General features: G+C 39.6%; 1 protein-coding gene across 3 annotated transcripts in view; it reads right to left on the bottom strand.

The window, feature by feature from the left end:
• Positions 1-2,268: 2,268 nt before the first annotated feature.
• The window catches only part of NPR3 (natriuretic peptide receptor 3), a 94,657-nt gene continuing 75,698 nt past the window's right edge, over positions 2,269-21,227 (bottom strand). The window contains exons 5-9 of one of the 3 annotated variants that reach the window (XM_058170202.1): positions 20,546-20,640; positions 13,128-13,260; positions 10,691-10,775; positions 7,476-7,565; positions 2,269-4,580 (exon numbers count right to left, since the gene is read on the bottom strand). In XM_058170202.1, the coding sequence (XP_058026185.1) occupies positions 4,505-4,580; positions 7,476-7,565; positions 10,691-10,775; positions 13,128-13,260; positions 20,546-20,640 (479 nt within the window). In that variant the 3' untranslated portion in view covers positions 2,269-4,504. Of the gene's footprint in view, positions 7,566-10,690; positions 10,776-13,127; positions 13,261-20,545; positions 20,641-21,227 lie in introns of all 3 variants that reach the window. The other 2 variants (XM_058170204.1, XM_058170203.1) reach the window with 2 other exon arrangements.

The following is a 21,227-nucleotide window of genomic DNA, read 5'->3' as shown; positions in this document are numbered from 1 at the left end:
CAACAAAATCATTGCACAAGACTTTTGTACTGCACTGTGGGATTTATAGTTCTGAAATAAGTTTATCTACGTTAAATTAGTGGTGGGGGTAGATGGAAAGAAGGAAAATCAAAAGGGAGTGAACCAAACTGATGATAAAATTTAAGTGAGAAATAATGGGAATTTTTATAGACAACAATGGTTGGCGATAAGTATGTCTCTACCACAGTGTCTGCAAGAGAGAAATAATACTGTGATAGTTTTAACTGAACTGTAGGTGATAACTAATATTTTTCTTCATTTATTATTCATAATAATCTGTCTGTCTGTTATTATTGACCTGGGTTGTTTTACTTCATTGGTGGCCATTGTGGTTTGAGAAATATCCAATTTCTAAATATTTTTTAGCTGTGCATCTGATGAGACCTGAACTGTTGGACAGTAGAACTGGCAGTAAACACTGGATTTATGCTAAACCTGTAATTATATGTTCTGATAGAAAGTAGATGTTTATATGTCTCTTTTATATAGTGACCTCAAAATGAATGAACTTCATGGAATTATCCCTTGGCTCTTGGATAGCAGAAAACAGTGAAGAACACCATGAAATCATATCAAACGGTGAATGTATAATTTCTGTTTTTAATGGAAGCCTTTTTAGTTATGTGAGAATATGACTGTCTGACCTACCTAAAATGTTTACAAGAAAATAAACACATTTAATTGTCAATGGACATCAATAAAAATTTAAACGAGCAACTTATAAAACAAATGAAAAACATAACAGTGAGGTTATATCCACAGTTTTAAATTCCGTTTCTATAGAAATGCAATAAATAAAAATCACATCATATGCACATAGTTCTACTTACATCAGTACAATGTTATGCAGCTCTTCTTTTGTTTTTCCATCTTTTTTTGAACCACCCCAATATTACAATTCTAGATTATACTACATATATATTTTTACAATCACAATATGGGCAAAGTGAAATCTCCAATCTTGAATTCTGATATCCTCAGGTTTTATGATAAATTGCATAATCTGCATCATGGATCAATCAAAACCATTTCATGATTCAAATCTAGCTGTTGTCTAAGCTAACAAACAAGAAAAGCTCTTCATAATTCATATTCCTTTTAGGAAAACATTTAGTAAGATCCAAGAGAGATCTGTTGTGAGGATAGACGTCATTTAGGTTTGAAACGGGTCTTACCTGATGTATAGTGATGTATAGTAAGACTGGCCTTGTATTTTTCATTGTCTTCCTATGTCATAACTGACAGGACAAACAGAAGTTTATGCAGTGTGCGGATTGCATTTTGAGGGTTGCTTCTAGTCTACCATTTCTCTTGCTCTGACCTATCTTTCTGAAGGTATAACAAAAACTTGAGAACAGATTTTGTACTTGTCCACTTACGATTAAGCCGCTTTGAGAAGCTGAACTTAATTACACAGAATGAGGCTTTCTGGTTTGACTCAGAATGTACAGGTTTTCTAGAAAAATAACTATTTTTAACGGTATCGCGAAAGATGCCTCCTCACTTCAGATGTGTTTTCTTCTCTGCTTTCTCTATTCGTTGCCGCTGAAGGAGAGATGAAAATGTAGTGCTTTCCTCTTAATAGCCTAAGACAATGGTTCTCAACCTTTTCTTGACCATGGATCCCCTTTAAATATCTTTGTGGCCATGGACCACAAAGATTTAATTCAAGATTTAAATCATTTTTTCAAGCCTTTGCGGATCTCCTGTGATGACATTGTGGCTGCCCAGGGGTCCATGGATCACAGGTTAAGAACCACTGGCCTAAGATATGCTGGACCATGGAAGCTCCCGACTGCTTCTTCTTTTTGATGAATTTTTGAGTTTGCTGACATATTGTACAATCCTTAAGAGTTTATTCTGAAATAACTCTCACTAGCTATTCAAAATGTTCCGGAATAAATAATGTTTAAGAACTCTGTAATTTGTTAAAACAACACTTCAGATGGTGTAATTATTTAGTCTTCCCAGAACAGTTTTCCTCCAGAGATATATGAACAAAAATGCACATTTTAATCCAACTTCAATGTCTCTGGAGGTAACAGTTTGGGGAAAGCAGTTCTAAACATTTAATCCTGCACTTGGATTCCATGTCATAGAGTCATTACAGGATGTAGTAAGAGCTTTTAGTTAAAAATATGTATATTGTATGTTGTGTATTGTTTATGTGACATTGTGTATGTCTTAATAGAATTCTGTCTATGTCAGTTTATTTTTTTAAAAATGTAGAACAGTTTTTCTAAAAAAAGAAAATTTCACTCATTTTTTAAAACAGGCTTCAATGCATTTTTAGAAAAATAACACAGTAAATACACTAAGAAAGCATTTTATTCACATAACACATTCCGCCATTGTGAATCCCCCTAGTACAGATACTGTGGATTAATATGTGACTCTGAGCAATATCAAAATTATGAGGGTATTTTGTGTAATCGTGACTGCGTTTATTTAGTAAACCTACAATATAACCTAGTATCATTTTTCTTGCTGGTTTAAAATTTTTATCTTTGGTGAATAGCATTAACAATAGTGGTTAATGTAAAATGTGCAAGGAACAGCTTTAAACATATGTTCATAATGCTCTAAAATGCATGCATCAATTAAATAGTATTAATTGAATGTTGTATTAGAAAACCAAGTTACTGGTTTGAGAAAGCCTCATGTCGACTATTTACTAAAGAAGCTTCTTTAACAGAAAACCTATGTTTACTATTTTTGTTCTTCAGAGCTAAATCCACAATCTTCTCCCTATAACATCCACATTCCAGGATCAACTTTGTAAGGGTTAATATTTATATACAATTATTGTAGAATAATTGTGAAATATTGTTATTTTTTTTTCAACTGTCCTTCTCCCATAGCCTTTCATTCGGTCTTACTTTCTTATTAGTGTTTATTGAAGTCTAAATCTCAAGACTCAGTTAAGCCAGATTTAAAACAAGTCTCTGAAATCAGGGAAACTTCTGTTAGATTTGTCTAAAGCCCACTGAGTATATTGGGATCCAAGTCAACAAGTAGGAATAAATATCTGAATTTTATCATTATTAAATGCAAGTATTTTTTTCAAAGCAGAATTGTATTTTGTATTTACCACAGTTACTTTGAGTATACCTCAAAAACTACACAGCTAAAAAAGTCTTTTTGCATGTCATGATAATCAGTTAATTAAATTAAATCACTTTCAAACTTAAGTGTTGGCTTTAACATTATATAGAAGTATAGGCATTGATTTGAAATGGAAACACTCCAATTCACTACTTTGGGGAAGATTCTCTTGAATTTCATGTCTCAGAGCTGGGTCTAAGGAATACCAAAGAGGAAAATCGTATATACAGTATTTAATAGTGCAATTCAATGCATGTTTCTTCAGAAATGGTTGGTAAAAGTTCTGCATGGATTACATTGAATTAATCCAATGTTTACTAGTAAAAGTGACTGAATTTTTTTAAAATTTATTTTTATTTATAAAAATCTGCATAAAAATAACCGAATATTCTGGAAATTTCTATGAAATTGGGAACACTTGACCATTTTCACCAAAAGCTACTGGTTCAGTGACACGTGCCCCAAAAGTGATTTTCTGTCTTGTTTTTCTCTTGAATCGGGCAACTACTTGATAATTACTTAATTCTTAAATTAATTTTTAGTATACTTGTCTGAGCACTGTATATATTATTTGGACTACAATGTAATGTATATTTAGGATCACTTCCATTTCAATTGGATAAAAGAATTCCCTCACTGTTCAATTGAACTGAAGCACAAAGATTGAAATTTAAGAGCACTAGACAGAAAGCTAATCCAAGGAATTTTTAAAAAACAGAATTTATTGTTTCTCTGTGTATGTTTTTGTAAATAAAGGCAAACTGACTCCTGTGTAAACCTGCTCTTCTTTTCTATTCAAGATATGAGCATCAACTTTCAATTCTTATGCATTGTTACTGTGGACAGAAAGAAGGGAAAGGGGGAAGATCAGCCTATGACCATGTTGATATAAAAGTTTAGACTTTCATTGAATCTAAGTTCTCTGCTCATGAATATTCAAACTTAAAAAAGAAAAAAAATAGCTTTTCACACATGCTCTTCATTTAATTTTCCAACATAAGCAGAGATCCCAAACAGATATCTTTTCCAAAGTGGAACAGATATCCCAAATAGATAACCATTTTTCTAATAGAAAAATATAGGAATACCTAAAAATAAAATGTTAATATCATTTTTATACAACCAAGTACTTGGGACTTCCATTGCTGTACAAAACTATTCTGCCATGTGATATTTACAAACTTTGGGCTGCATCCAAGGCTCTAGGTTGGCAGTTGGGTATTTGCACCCTAGGAAAAACTCTAGAGGGTAGATGTTGTATTGCAACCTGATTCTACACTTTTTTTCCTCATAACTACCACAGTTTTCAATGGAACATTTGAGTGACAGCCTGGTTTTGAAATCCAGTTGCTTTGGGGAGAGGGAGACATCAGGATTCTCACAGCTGCACAGTGTCAACTGTGAAGCTGACCTGACCAAAGCCATCTTGGAGCTTCAATGTTGCCATACTGGAGCTGAGGGATAGAGAGGTGGGGATTAGAGATAACTGGCATTTTGTAGCCAAAATAAAATACTTTCTCTTGGGAACCAAGGACATTCTCACACCTGGTCAAAGGAAGGAGTCATGTCACTAGGCAACCAGACAGTGCCTTGATTGGATCATGTGACTAAATGTTTGGGGAGGGGGAAAACTTTTACTTTTAATTAGATGAAAACTGCGGGAACCTTCAGAGTCAGTTTTCACCAGCCTGTGCCAATATGACATATCAAATAAATTTATTCTTTGAGGAACCCTGACACATAGGACACAACTGTGGGGGCCAAGCATCTCATTGGTTGTACTAGAGAAAAATATTTGTAGCTCAGGGTTGAAATGAGGGGTTGTTGGTGCTCTCTGAGCTTGTTTGTTTTCTTGCAGATGTTTCATTCACCACATTAGTAAACATCATCAGTGCTATTAAGGAGTGGGGTTTGCTATCATTTTACATTCACCGAGGGCTCCTTTCCTCATTAGTTTAAATTTCAGCAGTGGCAATTACAGATGTAAGGACCAACACCATTCAGAGAAGAATTTCACCTGAATTTCCAATGGTGTGTACATATGTGTGTCCATTTATATCAAGCATGCCCATACAGGTAATCCTCAATTTACAACTAAAACTGAGGCCAAAATTTCCATTGCCAAGCAAGACAGCTGTTAAGTACTTTTGCCCCATTTACAATCTTTCTTGCCACGGTTGTTAAGTGAATCATTGAAGTTAAGTTAGTAACATGGTTGGTAAGTAAATCGGACTTCTCTGCTGATTTTGCTTGTTGGAAGGTTGCAAAAGGTGATTTGCAACCATCATCAATCCTTGCCAGTTGCCAAGCACCTGAATTTTGATCAGGTGACCCTGGGGATGCTGCAACAACCATCAGAAAAATGGTGATGAGTCAATGTTTTCGGTGCCGTTGTAACTTCCAACAGTCACTAAACGAATGGTTGTAAGTCGAGAACTATTTGTGTAAAGAGCAGCATGCACTTTGATTAGAAGCAGAGATTTTGATTTGAGTCAATGGCAGCTGTAAAATCTGATTTACATATCAAGTATATGAGATAGGCATCCAGATGGTAGAATCTGCTGGATTCTTTCAAACTTTAAATGCTTTATAGAAATCCAGTTCACGCCCACTAATCCACTACTGAGAGGATTAGCTAGAACAGGGATGTCAAACTTGATTTCACTGAGGGCCGCATCAGTGTTGTATTTGACCTCAGGGGACCAGTGTGGGCATGGCCAGTTTGACATCACTCTTGTCGGGGAGGGAGGTGCCTATTGTGACCTCAGCACTCTGCCAGCAAAAACAGCCTCCTGAGCTCCATTTTTGGCTGTGACGGCCTCCTGCAGCCCTCTGCCAGTAAAATCGGAGCTCGCCGGGGGGGGGGGGGGGGCGGGGACACGCAGGAGTCTGTCACAGCCGAAAACAGAGTCTGGGAGGGCCACGCATGGCCCGCCTAAGCTCCGTTTTCACTGGCAGAGGCACCGCAGGCCAGTCCTTTGCTGTTTCCAGGGCGGCCATGCAGGCTGGATCCGGCCCCCAGGCCTTGAGTTTAACACCCCTGAACTATCTTCTCTGAAATATTTCAAATACCTTAACTTTTTTTCCTATCTAGGAAAATATTCAGGTCATTTGCATTCTGAAGTAGAAAACCCGAACTTCAGGATTCCACCACTTTATGTTAATTTATGTATACAGCTGGCCTAAAACTGCATCTCTTTCCTCCAAAACCCTTTTGTGTGAACCTTATACCAAATTTCTAAAATAACCTACAATGTCTAGACAGATTATGAATTTATCATGTCAGATCTTGGTGATATTTCATATTGATTCCTCTAATTTTATCCATATGGCAAAACCTTTATGGGGCAGGTTGGACCCAAACAAAATTGTGCAAAGTCATTCAAAGAGGTCCAGGGATGGACTTGAACTGGAGTCTTCCAGATCCTAGGCCAAGTCTAAACCACTGTTCTATGCTGGCTCTCAAAGTATGATTATAATTGGTCAGATTCCTAACAGCGATGCTGAAAATTTAGGGAGCTACAGCTTCAGACATCTTGAGAGCAACAAGCTGGAGACGATGGATCTAAAGTCAGGAAGCACTTCCCCTGGAGGTGGAAGTAATGTGGGTGGGGAAACTTCCTCAAAATAAAAATTCAGGGTAAAGTGGAATTTATTTGAAAAAGAATTTTCCCTTCTCATGGATAAAAGCTCTCTTTCTTATATTAATAATAGATTAGTGAGAGAATATCCCTAGGAATCACTACAGAACAATTTCAAAACTAATGTGAGACGTAAACTGGTGTTCAGTATTAAACCCTCATTTTCTTCCACTGTTGATGAGATGCATGATTGTTCATTTTCCAAAATTATATTGCATTGAACAAGCCACACACTCTTTTTCCCCCCATCCCGTCTCCACCATTCAATTCAGAACGTATTTTGTTCCGTATGCGAAGCTGCCCCTTTGTCTATGAAAGCACTTAAGCATCTGGTGTGTGATGCAGCGAAGAACCACCTGACATTCGCAAGGCCTCATGAAGGAATGTTTACATCATCAAGACCCCAAATCTGCCTTGAGATATCCACAAAGTATTAATAATGTCTTGTCGTGAGAAAACGGGTATCTTTTCTTTTAAACTTTCATCTTTCCATGAGATAAAAAAAAAGGCCATGTGGCATAATGTGGCTAGTAAATCATTCCTGAGTTTCTGGAAAAAAAAATTAAGACAAGTGACTCTACTTTTAAAAGGTGGAGTCCTGAACACACTTCTTTTTTTTCAGTGGCAGTCTTTGGTAGCGTCCATTTGTCTACAGATATTCCCCACAAGAGCAATTCTTTTCTATTTCATGCAGCAGAAAAGTGAGACCTGATAGAGTCTTCTCGTAACTGTCGGTGCTTGCCGATGTTGTACTCTTCCAGCTGATTTCTTCTTTCAATGGTTATTTTGTACTTTTTCCTGAGTGGCAGAAATTAACAATGATTCCTTCAGCAATTTGAGATAAGAAAGAAAACTCCCACTACAAAAGAACATCTGGTTTTTGGCATAATCAGTTCCATCGGGGTATCAAACTCAAGGCCCAGAGGGCGGATCCAGCCTGTGGGGTACTTAGATCTGGCCCATGGGGCCGCCCTGGAAACAGTGAAGGTCTGGCCTGCGGTGCTTCTGCCAGCAAGAACAGGCTCTCAAGATCCGTTTTCAGCTGCCACGGTCTCGTGCAAGCCTCTGCCAGTGAAAACGAAGCTCGGGAGGGCTGCTCCATTTTTACCAGCAGAGGGTTGCAGGAGGCCGTGGCAGCTGAAAATGGATCTCGAGAGCCCGTTCTCGCTGGCAGAATGCATGGGCTGCCCCAAGCATCCCTGACAGGAGTGATGGCAAACTGACCACCCCCACCTGGCCACGCCCATCCCGGCCCACCAAGGTCAAACACAACCTTGTAGCCCTCAATGAAATTGAGTTTGATACCCCTGAGTTACATGTATGAGTATCACTGCCAAAAGATGAAAGGGATATGCCTCGCACCATTTTTGTCTCACATTACAAGTTAAGGCATGTTTAAAGATTTCAGATAACCTGAAATATATTTCATATTTACAAATATGAAACAAAATGACCCTAATAACAAGAGGATTCTTTATATCCAGTGAGAATTAAAATCGCATCTGCATTAAAAGTCTATCTGTGAGCCAGTTAAATTTATATTGTTTGTTCAATTTGTTAATTAAATCAATATATTGTGCAACCCTGTTTCTTGCTGTTGGTATTATTTTTATAGGAAGCTCAAATGCTGAATGGTGAAAATGGAACCCCACCAGCATGACCCAACTAAGAAAGAGGAGGGCCAGCAGTATGCAGAAGCAGAAAAGTGCTTTTTAGAAAAAGAAACCCTAACATGGCAAACCTCTCATAAAACAAGACAAATGGGGACATTGTTTGCTAACTTGCTACAGAATGCTAATTATTTGCAGTGGGATGAAAAGTACGGGAGTAGAGAAGCTGGAAAGGAAGAAGGAATGGCCGAGAGATAGTCTAAACAAGAATACTGTAAGATTTTTCTGCATGTGGGAGCTGCACGTTGATGGCAAATTTATTTCTGCTAAGAAATGTGTTGCTCTTCAGCAGCATATGTCCCCCATATATAAAGAGAGTAGAATTCCTAGATTTCCTGTGGATTGGAGTTAGGATTCCTGCGCTCAATTGTACAATCCCTAGTCATCTCACGACAGGACTACTGTAATGCACTGTACATAGGGCTACCCTTGAAGAGCACTCGGAAGCTACAGCTGCTGTGGAGTACAGCAGCATGGATGGTTCTGGGGACCCCAAGAATGGCCCCTGTAACACCAATGCTCCGTTGGCTGCATTGGTTATTAGTCCAATTCAAGGTGTTGGTGATTAGCTTTAAAGCAGAGGTGAAATGCTTCTAGTTCAGACTGGATTGCCCAATCGGGTAGCAATGATGGTGGGTGGTTCGGAGAACCGGTAGCAAAAATCCCCCCCCCGCCCATGCCCAGTTTAAAAATGCTTTTAAAAGTAAAAAAAAAAAAGCCTCTGAGCATGGCTCAGCTGGGATCGTCAGAGCCTTTTTTACAACCTCTTTGGCCGAAAAATGCTTTTAAAAGGCTCTGATGATCCCAGCTGAGTTGCCTGATTGTCAGAGGCTTTTTTTTCTTTTAAAGGCAAAAAAAAAAAAAAGCTTTTAAAAGAAAAGAAAAGCCTCTGACGATCTGGCAACTCAGCTGGGATCGTCAGAGCCTTTTAAAAGGGTTCTTTTACAACCTCTTTGGCTGAAGAGGTTGTAGAAAAAATGTTTTTAAAAGTAAAAAAAAAAAAGTTGGCCACGCCCAACCAGTTACATTACTTCCCCCCCAACAAGCCACGCCCACAGAACCGGTAGTAACAAATTTTACATTTCACCACTGCTTTAAAGCCCTTCATGGCATGAATCCAACTTACTTGAGGGACCATCTCCTATTGGGATTGGCCTGTACCACTCATGCCAGCAGAGGAGGCATGCTGTGGATCCTGTCAGCCCAATTATTCCAGCTGGTGGGGTCCAGGAGGAGGGCTTTCTCTGCTGTTGCTCCTGCCCTCTGGAACATTCCTCCCTCCAATGTGAAGTTGGCTCAACCCTATCTTTTCATGAGGGCCTAAAAATGTGGCTGTGTCAGTCTGCTTGGGACCCCAGGGCAATGGAGGTGGCTAATTGAGTAATAACAGATCCCCACCTACTCCAGCCCCATCCTCGCCATGTGCCTTTGATTTTAATGTTTATTTTTAACTATGTTTTACTTTATACATAACTGTAAGCCACCCAGAGTTTTACTCTATGGTAAAATGGATGGCCTATAAAATTTATAAATAAATAAATTTATTTATTCTTTCATTCATTTACTTTGAATGACTATCCATCTCAAAGCAAGTGACTCTTGCCAGCAAACAATCATTGAATAGACTAAAATCTAATTGCAATCGCAATGCAAAAAGAAGAATTGAATGCATCTAGCATCAGAGAATTATTATAATCCATAAATGTTAGCATAACCAGGAAATGGGGCTCTTCATACAGTATATTCAGAATTTGAGGCCCATGAACTTTCCAAAAGGCCAAAAGGATTGGGGCCATCCTAATCTCTGGACAGAGAATGTTCAAGAGGACAGGCACTATGGTGGAGAAGGAATTCCTCCTGGTCCCCTCCAGTTGCCATTTCTTGGCTGATGGGGCCTTCAACAGGTGTCCAATCTGCCTGATTGAATTGGACAGGTAAACGACTTGGAGAAGACTGTCCCCTCAGGTAACCCAGTTCCAAGCCATGAAAGACTTTAAAGGTGACAGCCAGCACCTTGGCTGCCATGTTGATTTCACTTCAGGTTTCCAACTACTGAGCAATCATTTAACAAGGCTGACATTGAATAAATGTCTTTTCAACTATCATGCCCTTTTAGAGAGTGTTTGGATCAGTTCATGAACATTCTCTATCTGATGGAACCCAACCTGCCTGACTGCAGACTTTCTCCTATTGCTTTCTTTGGGAGAAGAAATGAGACAGACATTCAAAGATACTAGGTATTTTAAAACTTACCTGAAAATGTAGAAGGCCATCAACAATCCTGCTCCTAGCAAGGCACCTACAACTATTCCAGTAACTGCTGATTCTCCTACGCCACCTGCTTGAAAAACAACAGAAATCAACCAAAGGAATCCCTTAACAATAAAACCTTGCAGAAAGATTGAATTATAGATTCAATCTGTAACTGATTTGTTTGAAGCTTACTTTTTGGCTGAGGTTGAAATGTTCTTTTTTCTTTAGATTCACACTCTTCTTTTATGAATTGTGTTTATTTTGGATTCATTGTTAACACATGATCCCCTTCCCAAATCAGTGAAGGTCCCTGACCACTCTAATAGAGAAATGACTTATTTTAACATATGCATATTTCCTATTCTGAAATATGTAGATTTGTAAGTCTTAGCGAATTATTTTAGGATGATTTGCAAACAGTTTTTGTATCCACAGAATATCTTCTTGTACAGTTCCACTAGCTCACACATATACCTATTAAATTAAACAGTTAACCTACCTAAATTTATGAATACTGTGTTTTGCCGAAAATTCGACCTACCCCGAAAAAAAGTCCTAGCTTGATTTTTACATGTGCACCCAATATAAGCCTTATCGTCAAAATAAGCCATAATTAAGACCTCTCCCACTCCAGGGTTCACAGGCAAAAATTAAGCTCGGGTGGGGATGTGGGAGTGGAGTTGCCCTACTACTTACCTTCGGACAGTTGCAGCCAGGCCTCACACACCCCGACACCTGCTTTGCCGGCCTATTTCTTCTGCAGCTGGCAAGGCTTTCCTGAAGGCCTCTGCAGCTGATAACAGAGCTCCAGATCGATTTGAAACTCTGTTATCGGCTGCAGAGGCCTTCAGGAAAGCCTTGCCAGCCTTGTGGGCCACAGAAGAAGTTCCTGAAGGCCTCTGACAGCGAAAAGGAGGCCAGGGGCGATGCGCACGGGTGAGGTGAGTCAGTGGACTAAATTTCCCCCTCCCAAAAATAAGACCTGATGCCGTTTTTGGTGGAAAAAATATAAGACAGGGTCTTGTTTTTGGGGAAACACGATAGTAGGTCGTCCCTTTAGAGCGATCTCCCCTTATTCCTGCAATTTCCATCAGAAGGGAAGATTTGCTTGTCTAAAATGATAAAAGGCATTGCTACACTTTAGCTCTATTCAGCTGCCTTTTGGTAGCTGTGCCTGAGTAAACACAGCTTTAAGCAGATAAGATGCACTTCTGCCTGATAAACTCAGGACTTGACTAGACTCAGATCAGGAATAGCCCATGCCTGGCCTCTGGCTGGTTGTTCTAATGCATAATTTGCTTTATTTTTCATGGTCTGACCTCCAGTTATTGGAATATCAGTGGAGAAAAACTGCAAATATTCCTAAGTGGTCATTTGCCTTCTACACATTTTGTTTCATGATGTAACAACTGTGACATTAGGATGTCTGTGGAAAATCTTTCTTGGGGATATATATACCGTATTTTTCGAAATATAAGACATACTTTTTTCCTTCCTAAAAGAGGCTGAAAATTTGGGTGCATCTTATACTCCGAATGTAACCCCGTCCACCCGCCGGTCCCCACCCTACGGCCTTTGTGCGATCTCTACTTGCCTGCAGAGATGGCCACTGAAAATAGCTTGAATTTTTGGGCTCCGCGCGTCGCGCTTTCAGCCTCCAAACGCTCCGTTTGAGCGCCCTTCAAGGCTGCGGGGATCGCCAAAGCACATCGCCAATTGCCGCCCGAAAACACGATGCGTCTGGAGGTTGAAAATGTGACGCGCGGTGCCCAAAATGGCTACCTGAAAGAGCTACTGCCTTCTCTTACCCCTTCCGCGCTTCACCTGCTTTAGTCACTGGAGCTCCCTCCAATGATCAGCTGTGCTTTAGAAGCTGTTTTTTAGCCCCAACCAGCCTCAATCTCAAAACCAGAGAGCAAACGAATGTGTTGAATACACACACACACACACACACACACACTATAACGACCATCATTCATTACATAACTTTGGTCACAATCTGATTTGGTTGTGACCTGAATCTAATTTTGGAAATTTGGTGGTTACAAAAAAAATGGCACACAAGGGCAAATCGGCTGCAAAAAAAAAAATGTGAATTTTTTGGTTGGAACCCGATTTGGTCGTGGTCAGAAGTGTTTGTAACCAGAGGTTTCTCTCTCCCTCTCTCTCTCTCTGTCTGTGTGTGTGTGTGTATAAATATATATGTGTGTGTGTGTGTGTGTGTGTGTGTGTATGTATATGTATATATATATGTTTGTATATATGTGTGTATGTATGTATGTATGTATGTATATGTATGTATGTATGTATACACACACACACACACACACACACACACACACACACACACACACATATGAAAACAGAGGTAAATGCATAGATTATCAGCTTAATTTCATTAGGCCTAAAACCCATATATTAACCTCACTTAACTTACACGATTTGCAGGCTGCATTGCTCGTGTGCTCCAATCCTCGGCTATCATCTATTTTCAGTCTTTGCTCCCACAGGTAATTTGCACTTGGAATTATTTCAAGTCGTCCCTGTTTTCCATAATAGTTTCCAATTACCTGTAAATAACAATAATATTGCAAAATGAAAACAATGTCCTGCTAGGTAAAGAGAACGGTGTATATCTCTCTCTTCTGTCTGCCTGCCTGCCTGCCTGCCTGCCTGCCTGCCTGCCTGCCTATCTATCTATCTATCTATCTATCTATCTATCTATCTATCTATCTATCTATCTATCTATCTATCTATCTATCTATCTATCATCTCTCTCTCTCCCTTTCTCTCGCTCCATCCCTCCATCCCATTGCACATCTACATCAGAAGTCTAGTAAAGAGCATAAAAGATTCTAAGATTTACTGACTGAGGACAGAATTGGTAAACCATGTAATTCCTTTGCTCTATCTTATAACGGGAAAAATTACCCTGAGAAGACTGAACTGAGCTTCTGGAAGAATTTAACAATGGTAAAAGTAATGACAGCAGCAACAACAATTCTAGCCTGTTCCAAAACTTCTAAGATTTGTTTGGTGCAAAACCAAGTTGCTGAAATTATACAAACCTTAAGAATAAATCACATTTGCAACCCATCTGTGTTTGTGAATACACATGCAAAGTAGCTTCCTGCAGCTATAATAATAATAATAATAATAATAATAATAATAATAATAATAATAATAATAATAATAATAATAATAATAATAATAATAATAATAATAATATTTTAATTTGTATACCGCCCTTCTCCCGAAGGACTCAGGGCGGTGAACAGGCAGATAAAATATAAATACACACAATAATTAAAAACAACCCTTAAAAAACTAATTTAAATGCCCAAAATGTTAAAAAACATACTCCCCCGTAAAATAACACAATTTTAAAAACCCATCCAATAAAAATAAAAATCAGGCTAGTCCAGCCATATGAAATAAATAAGTTTTAAGTTCGCGGCAAAACTATAACATAGGAACTATCAGGGCATCATTACACTCTGAGAAATTTTGGCTATTTGTGTATAGTTGTGTATAGTTGTCAAGATTTTCTATCATGTGCCTTGGCTATTATTTTTTATTTTAGTTTACAAGAAGCCAGAGTAACCTTGTTGTATATACCAAATGATCAGATAAAGGCCTAAGTTCCTTTGGCATTGTTCCACTTAGGAAATAAACTTTTCATGAGCGATGGGAAGGAATCTCCCAAGTAAATAAACACTGCCACTAGCATCATCAAAAGGGGAAATATTATAAATCAGGGATGGGGCAAACATAGTGAAATGAATTATGTCCACTCAAAAGGGAAAGTAATCAGAGTCTGAAAAGAAAGAAGTTTGTAGAGACAAACAGAAAGTTAACAAATGATTGGTAGCTCTGCAGTGATTGTTTCTGCCCGAAAAGAGAGCTGAACAGGATCATCTGCAGAGAATGAAATCAATATAATCCTTTTTATTTTTTTATTTATTTTATTAAATTTCTATACCGCCCTTCTCCCGAAGGACTCAGGGCGGTGTACAGCCAGAATAAAAACACAGAATATATACAATTAAAAGAATTTAAAATGAACTATTACTATACGGCCGATAATTAAAACATTTAAAAATTTAAAATATTATTAAAACCCCAATTTAAAATCAACTATTTATGTCAGTCCTGCTTGAATGAATAAATATGTTTTAAACTCACGACGAAAGGTCCGAAGATCAGGCAGTTGTTCATGGATATATATATATATATATATATATATATATTTGTTTTCTGAGGTTTTCACGGGTGTTTGTATATAGGTCTTTGGTTGTTCCCAAGACACTTCCAATTTTACACGGGAGAAAACCCGAACAACCAAAGACCTATATATATATATATATATATATATATATATATATATATATATATATATATAATTAAGCTCTGGCTTAAGATGGTGAATCCTTTGGTCTTTCCTCAGATGACCTCTGGACTTTTTACTACCTTTATAGTTTCTCTTCTGACATCTTCCATTTTAATATTTTATTACTCCGTTGTTTTGTTAAGGTTTCTCAATCAACTTGATGGAAAAGGTTTGCTTACTTGACAAAGCAGAGGCAAAATTCTCTTAAATTTGGGGCACGGTTTGGATTGTGTTAGAAATTAAAGGGATCTGTCTTTCACTCGTCAAACATGTCTCCCCAGGGCAAACTTTCCGTTTTCCAGTGAAGCCCTGGAGAAAGAATCAGTGAAGGAACTCTTATCTGGGACTTCTTTCAATCAGGAAGTGTGGGCAGCCAGGAAGGCTGGCATGTGATAGAGAAATAACATAACATAGCACAGCGGTCCCTAACTTTTTCATCTTGGCAGCCTGGCGTGGCGCTGGGTGGTGTGTGAAAGTGACAGGTGCATATGCGCAGCTCCTTTTGTGTGAGCGGCACACGTGTGTGCCTTCCACTTGCACAAATGGAGCTTCGCACGGGAGCAGAGGGTGCTTGAGCTCACATTTGAAGCTCTACTCACATGAAGGGCAGGCCCTTGCACTCGCACACGAAACTCCACTCCACAGGGTGTTTGAGCAGAGGGTGCTTGTGTTCGCGCACAAAGCTCCATCTGCACGAATGCCATCTTCCGTTTGCCCGAATGGAGCTTCACATACACATGCTTGCCATTTCTCCCATGGCCTGGTTTCAAACAAGCCACGGCCCACTAAGGGGTTGGGACCCCATGATATAGCATTCCTGTCAGAAGCAGCAAGGCACTTTTGTGTTGAAAGGATTAGCTGGTGACATCGCCATTGCCTGGGAGACGCCCAGTTGGAGACTCCTTTCATGTCCCCGGCAGGAGCTGGAGCGAAGGGTGGGAGCTTAACCCTGCCCCATGTACTGCCCATGGCAGTACTTGGGTCTTGAACGCAAGCTTGCTGATTTCCAACCCAGTGTCCTAACCACCCAAGCAACCATGTTCCTTGGTTAAGAAATAAAGAAATATCAAAAAAACAAAATTCTTGCCGCCCTAAAGTAAAATCAGAAAATACTTCTACAGGATCCTGATGACGAGATATAAAAGCAAAAAACTTTTCTGCAGAAAGTTCTTTATGGCGTGGGTCCAGGAAATCTGAGGAACCATCTTTCCGCATGGGATTGTTCCATCCCACTTGTTCTGAAAGAAAGGGCCTACCGCACATCCCATCTACTGCAGACCCCATCAGCCAAGGTACTTTGGCTAGCAGGATCTAGCAGAAGAGCCTTTTCTGGCATGGCCTCCACTCTCTGGAATATCTTGTCCCTGGAGGTGAGATTTGCCCTTCTGGCCTTTAGGAAGAGCCTTAAAGCCTGGCTCTTCTGGTTGGTGTGGGACCCTAATGGAGAAGTTCAGGGGTAAGCTTCAGATCCTTTAGCAGCTGGTTCGCTGCCCCATTGCTGGATGGGCGTGGCCATGGTGGGCATGGCCAAGTCAGCTGCCTGCACCACAGTGGATGGGGAGAGCATTTTTTGCCCTCCCCAGGCTCTGGAGGCTTTTTTTGAGCCTTGGGGAAGGTGAAAACAGCTTCCCTTGGGGTCTGGAGGCCCTCCGGAAGCCGGAAAAAGGCCCATTTCTGGACTTCTGAAACCTCTGGTAGGCCCATTTTTTGCCCTCCCAGACCCTCCATGCAGCCCCTGCATTACTTGGAATGATGAATGGGTCATGTGGAGACTCCTGGGAGGGGAGGGGCGGGGTGTGTGGCCAACCAGGGGTGACATTTGGGGGTTCGCCCAACCCCAGCGATCCTTGGCTAGAGGATCGCCCAAACCCTGCCGAACCCCCAGAAGCCCAGCCCTGGAGAAGTTATAGCCTGGAGTGGTTAGTGCAGGGACAGATGAGGCACTATTTAATCTTCTGCAATTTTAATCCTTTTTTATATTTATAATGGCTTTTATATCTCTATTTTTGTGATATTACAAGCTGCCCCAAACAGTGAAATGAGCGGTATATAAATTTATATAATAAGCAAACAGACAAACAAAACAATTAAATATTTAGAGGATAAATTTTCAGTATATGGCATCAAACCTCAAAATAAATGCCGTCAAAAAGGTTATATGAATAAGATAATAGCACAAAGAGGCTCGTTCATGCCAAATCAAACCAATTCACTGAACTTGCAGTTCAACAAGGTGACATAACAATGATTTCCCTAATTTTGACATCTTGAGTAGCAGATTACAATCACCAAAAAATAATGACTTCCGTTGTGTTAATGGGGGATATTTCCCCAATAGAATCTCAACAGAATGGCATCTTTTCTAGATTCTTAAGACTCTTGACAGTTTGGATGTAATGATGCTTGTGTCATGAACCCAGAAATGCACTTACTTCCCTTCTCCGAGAGTACTGGCTTCAGTACTGCAGTCCTGATTAAAGAAAATATTTCACCATTATGTTGAAAACAGGAAATAGTTACCTGACTGGTTCTAATTTGTCAGGCTCTATAACTGCAGATTTTTTTGTTTCAAAGCCTGCTTAGTAAACTAACAGGAAACAGGAATCTGCATCTGACTTTAGGCAGACCTCAAATACTAAGGATATGAAAGGAGAAAGGGATTGGAATGGTATTGAAAAGAATCTTGCAAGCACAACACCCCTCCCAGGTGGTCTTCCACCTTCTGATGAAACATTGGCAGGATAATAGCGCTTACCACCTTGTTAAACAAACTGCATGCACTGCTGAACCATTCTTACTATTCAAAAGCTTCTCCTAATGCCGATCTTTAGTAAATTGATTCTAATCTTTCCCTTTGGGGGGAAAAAAAAGAGAGGAACTTGTAATTTAAATTATAGCTTGCAAGAGACTGCAAGAGTAATTCAAAGCATTGGGAAGTGAGTGGATTGCCTTCTCTATTTCTCTTCATCTTCCCAAATTATTATTATTAGCTGTTAAATGACAAAGTACATAATTGTATGAGAAATACATGTCATGCATGTATTTTGGTTTCATTTTCTATCATGTACTATCGAAGTGGAGCATCTATTTTTACAGAATATAATATTTGTGATATTTTGGATTTAGGATTTTGTATTCCTCCTTGCAGGCATCATTGTTTCACAATGCCAATATTCAAAAACTCTTCTTAGAGTCATATTTGGGATATATGCCAAAGCTGCTGGGGGATTCTGGGAGTTGAAGTCCTCAGGCTTAAAGTTGCCAAGGTTGGAGACCCCTGTTTTAAAATGTGTCTTGTGGTTATGTCAACCTGCTCTTCTCTCTAATCTTTTCAAGGTGCCAGTGAGTTACAGTATATGAACACTTCAAAACAGTAGTCCTTTACTCGTGACTGCGATTGGTAGTGGAATTTTGGTTGTAAGTTGGAACAGTCATTATTATTATTATTATTATTATTATTATTATTATTATTATTATTATTATTATTATTATTATTATTATTATTTATTATATTTGTATACCGCCTATCTCCCGAAAGACTCAGGGCGGTTCACAGCCAAAAAAAAACAACAGAAAACATATAATACATATAAACAGCTAAAAGAATAGACAGTTAAATTCAATTGATGCCCTAAAACTTTTAAATACAAATTTAAAACCTCATTTAAACCCCTTTTTTAAAAATCCCAATTTAAAAACTACGTTCAAGCTAGTCCTGCTCTTCGAAACAGCAACGTCTTCAGCTCGCGGCGGAAGGACCTGAGATCGGGAGTTGACGGCCCCAGAGGAGCCTGCTCCAGAGGTAGGGGCCCCACAGAGAAGGCCCTCCCCTAGAGGTCGCCAGCCGACATTGTTTAGCTGACGGTATCCGGAGGAGGCCCTCTGTGAGAGCGCACTGGTCGGTGAGAGGTTAATGGTGGCAGTAGGCGGTCCCGTAAATATCCCGGCCCTAGGCCATGGAGCATTTTAAAAGTGATAACAAGTACCTTGAAGTGAACCCGGAAGACCACCGGGAGCCAGTGCAGACTACGCAGGAGGGGTGTTACATGGGAGCCACAAGGTGCTCCTTCTATCACCCGCGCAGCCGCATTCTGGACCAGTTGGAGTCTCCGGGTACCCTTCAAGGGGAGCCCCATGTAGAGAGCATTACAGTAGTCCAGGCGGGATGTAACAAGGGCATGAGCGACCGTGCATAAGGAAGCCCGATCCAGAAAGGGGCGTAACTGGCGTATCAGGCGAACCTGATGAAAAGCTCCCCTGGTGACAGCTATCATATGATCTTCTAAAGTCCAGGCATGCACCCGATTTTATGACTGTTTTTACAACAGTTGTAAAACAAATCACACAGTTATAAGTTCAAATCTATTCTCCCAAATGGACATTTATTTGCTAGAAACTCATGCGTTTGTGGGATGCTGCAGCCAGTTTGGTCTAGTGGTTAAGGCACCAGGCTAGAAACCAGGCGAGTGTAAGTTCAAATCCTGCCATGAACGCCAGCTGGGTGACACTGGACTAATCACTCTCTCTGTCCAACCCACCTTACAGGGTTGTTGTTGTGGGGAAAATAGGAGGAGGAAAGAGTACTGGGTATGGTCACTGCCTTGCGTTATTTGTAAAAATAATAAAGGTGGGATACATATTAATACATAAATAAATAAATAAATATAAATATATATGAACCAATTGCCAAATACCGGAAATGTGGTCATGTGTACTTTAGCTTCTTTGTTTTCTATTATTTTGTCTATTTTGTAGTTCCACCATTCTTGCTTGCAGGCAAGTGGTTTTGTCTGAATTATGATTAATTTAATTGTAAGTTTGGCTGTGCTGGATAAAAGCTAAATGAATTCACTCCCTTAATCTTTCTCGGGTTCATAATTGCTGCCCTTAATTTTTTTCTAAATTGCTAGCAGATTTCTGTTGCCAAACCAAATATAAAACTGAAGCATCTTTGGGACATGATTAGAGTATTGGACTTGGTGCAGGAAAGCAGTAGTTCAAATTCCTATTCAGTAGGGAGAATGATTTTTACACTTAAAATTTCTAGAACCTAAATGCCATTCAAAGATTTAATAAAACAGGATAAGCATATATATGTTGGTCCTCAGCTCCCAAGCCTGGGCATCTTGTTATCCATGTGAAGAGCTCATTCAATATACCCAGAGGAGAATATGGGCCGGAATAGCTCAGGCTGTAAGGAGCCTGTTATTAGAACACAGTAGCCTGCAATTACTGCAGGTTCAAGCCCGGCCCAAGGTTGACTCAGCCTTCCATCCTTTATAAGGTAGGTAAAATGAGGACCCAGATTGTTGGGGGGGCAATAAGTTGACTTTGTAAATATACAAATAGAATGAGACTATTGCCTTATACACTGTAAGCTGCCCTGAGTCTTCGGAGAAGGGCGGGATATAAATGTAAAAAAAAACCAAACATGGTCAAAGCTGATTTAGAAACGATTTACTCACCTGCTGTGTTCCAGTTTCAGGATCAGTCATGGCAACCACAGAAAAATCTCCAAACCTTTCTCCAGAGGCATCAATCGATACTGGCCCTGCAATGCCTGAAGAACAATATATATATATATATTCATATGTATTCTGTGCGTGTATATATTTTAAATTGAAAACATCGAATGTTTTCAAGAAAAATAAAATAAAGAGGGCAGAATTTTTACAGGCTGATATGGTAAGGAATCCTAGCAGCCTTCTGGATGGCATTCCAAGAGACTGCAATTGTGTCTACATTCCTAGAATATGTAACATTGCCTTCTCAAGAGGATAAATTATTTCATCTTTTTAGTAGAACTGAAAGTAACCAAGTCTTATTCAACACTCCCTAATAGAAACTGGCTTAAAACCCTTGCCCTGGGTTAAAAGAAGCAAGAAGTAAATGGCTTTGAATTAGGGATGAAATGCTCCCGGTTTGGACTGGTTCACCCGATACGGTAGCGATTACGGCGGGTGGTTCGGAGGACCGGTAGCAAAAATCCCTGGCCCCGCCCCCTGCCTCTGCTGAGCTGAGCAATGAGGTTGTTTTTTTTTTTTTACTTTTAAAAACATGCCTTTAAAAGTTAAAAAAACATGTTTTCTACAAGCTCTTCAGCCTAAGAGCTTGTAGAAAACCTCCTTTTAAGAGATTCTGGGCTGC

The sequence above is a fragment of the Ahaetulla prasina genome, chromosome 2 (genome assembly GCF_028640845.1).
Source record: "Ahaetulla prasina isolate Xishuangbanna chromosome 2, ASM2864084v1, whole genome shotgun sequence".
Classification (NCBI taxonomy): domain Eukaryota; kingdom Metazoa; phylum Chordata; class Lepidosauria; order Squamata; family Colubridae; genus Ahaetulla; species Ahaetulla prasina.
This window is presented reverse-complemented; position numbering and strand designations above follow the sequence as displayed.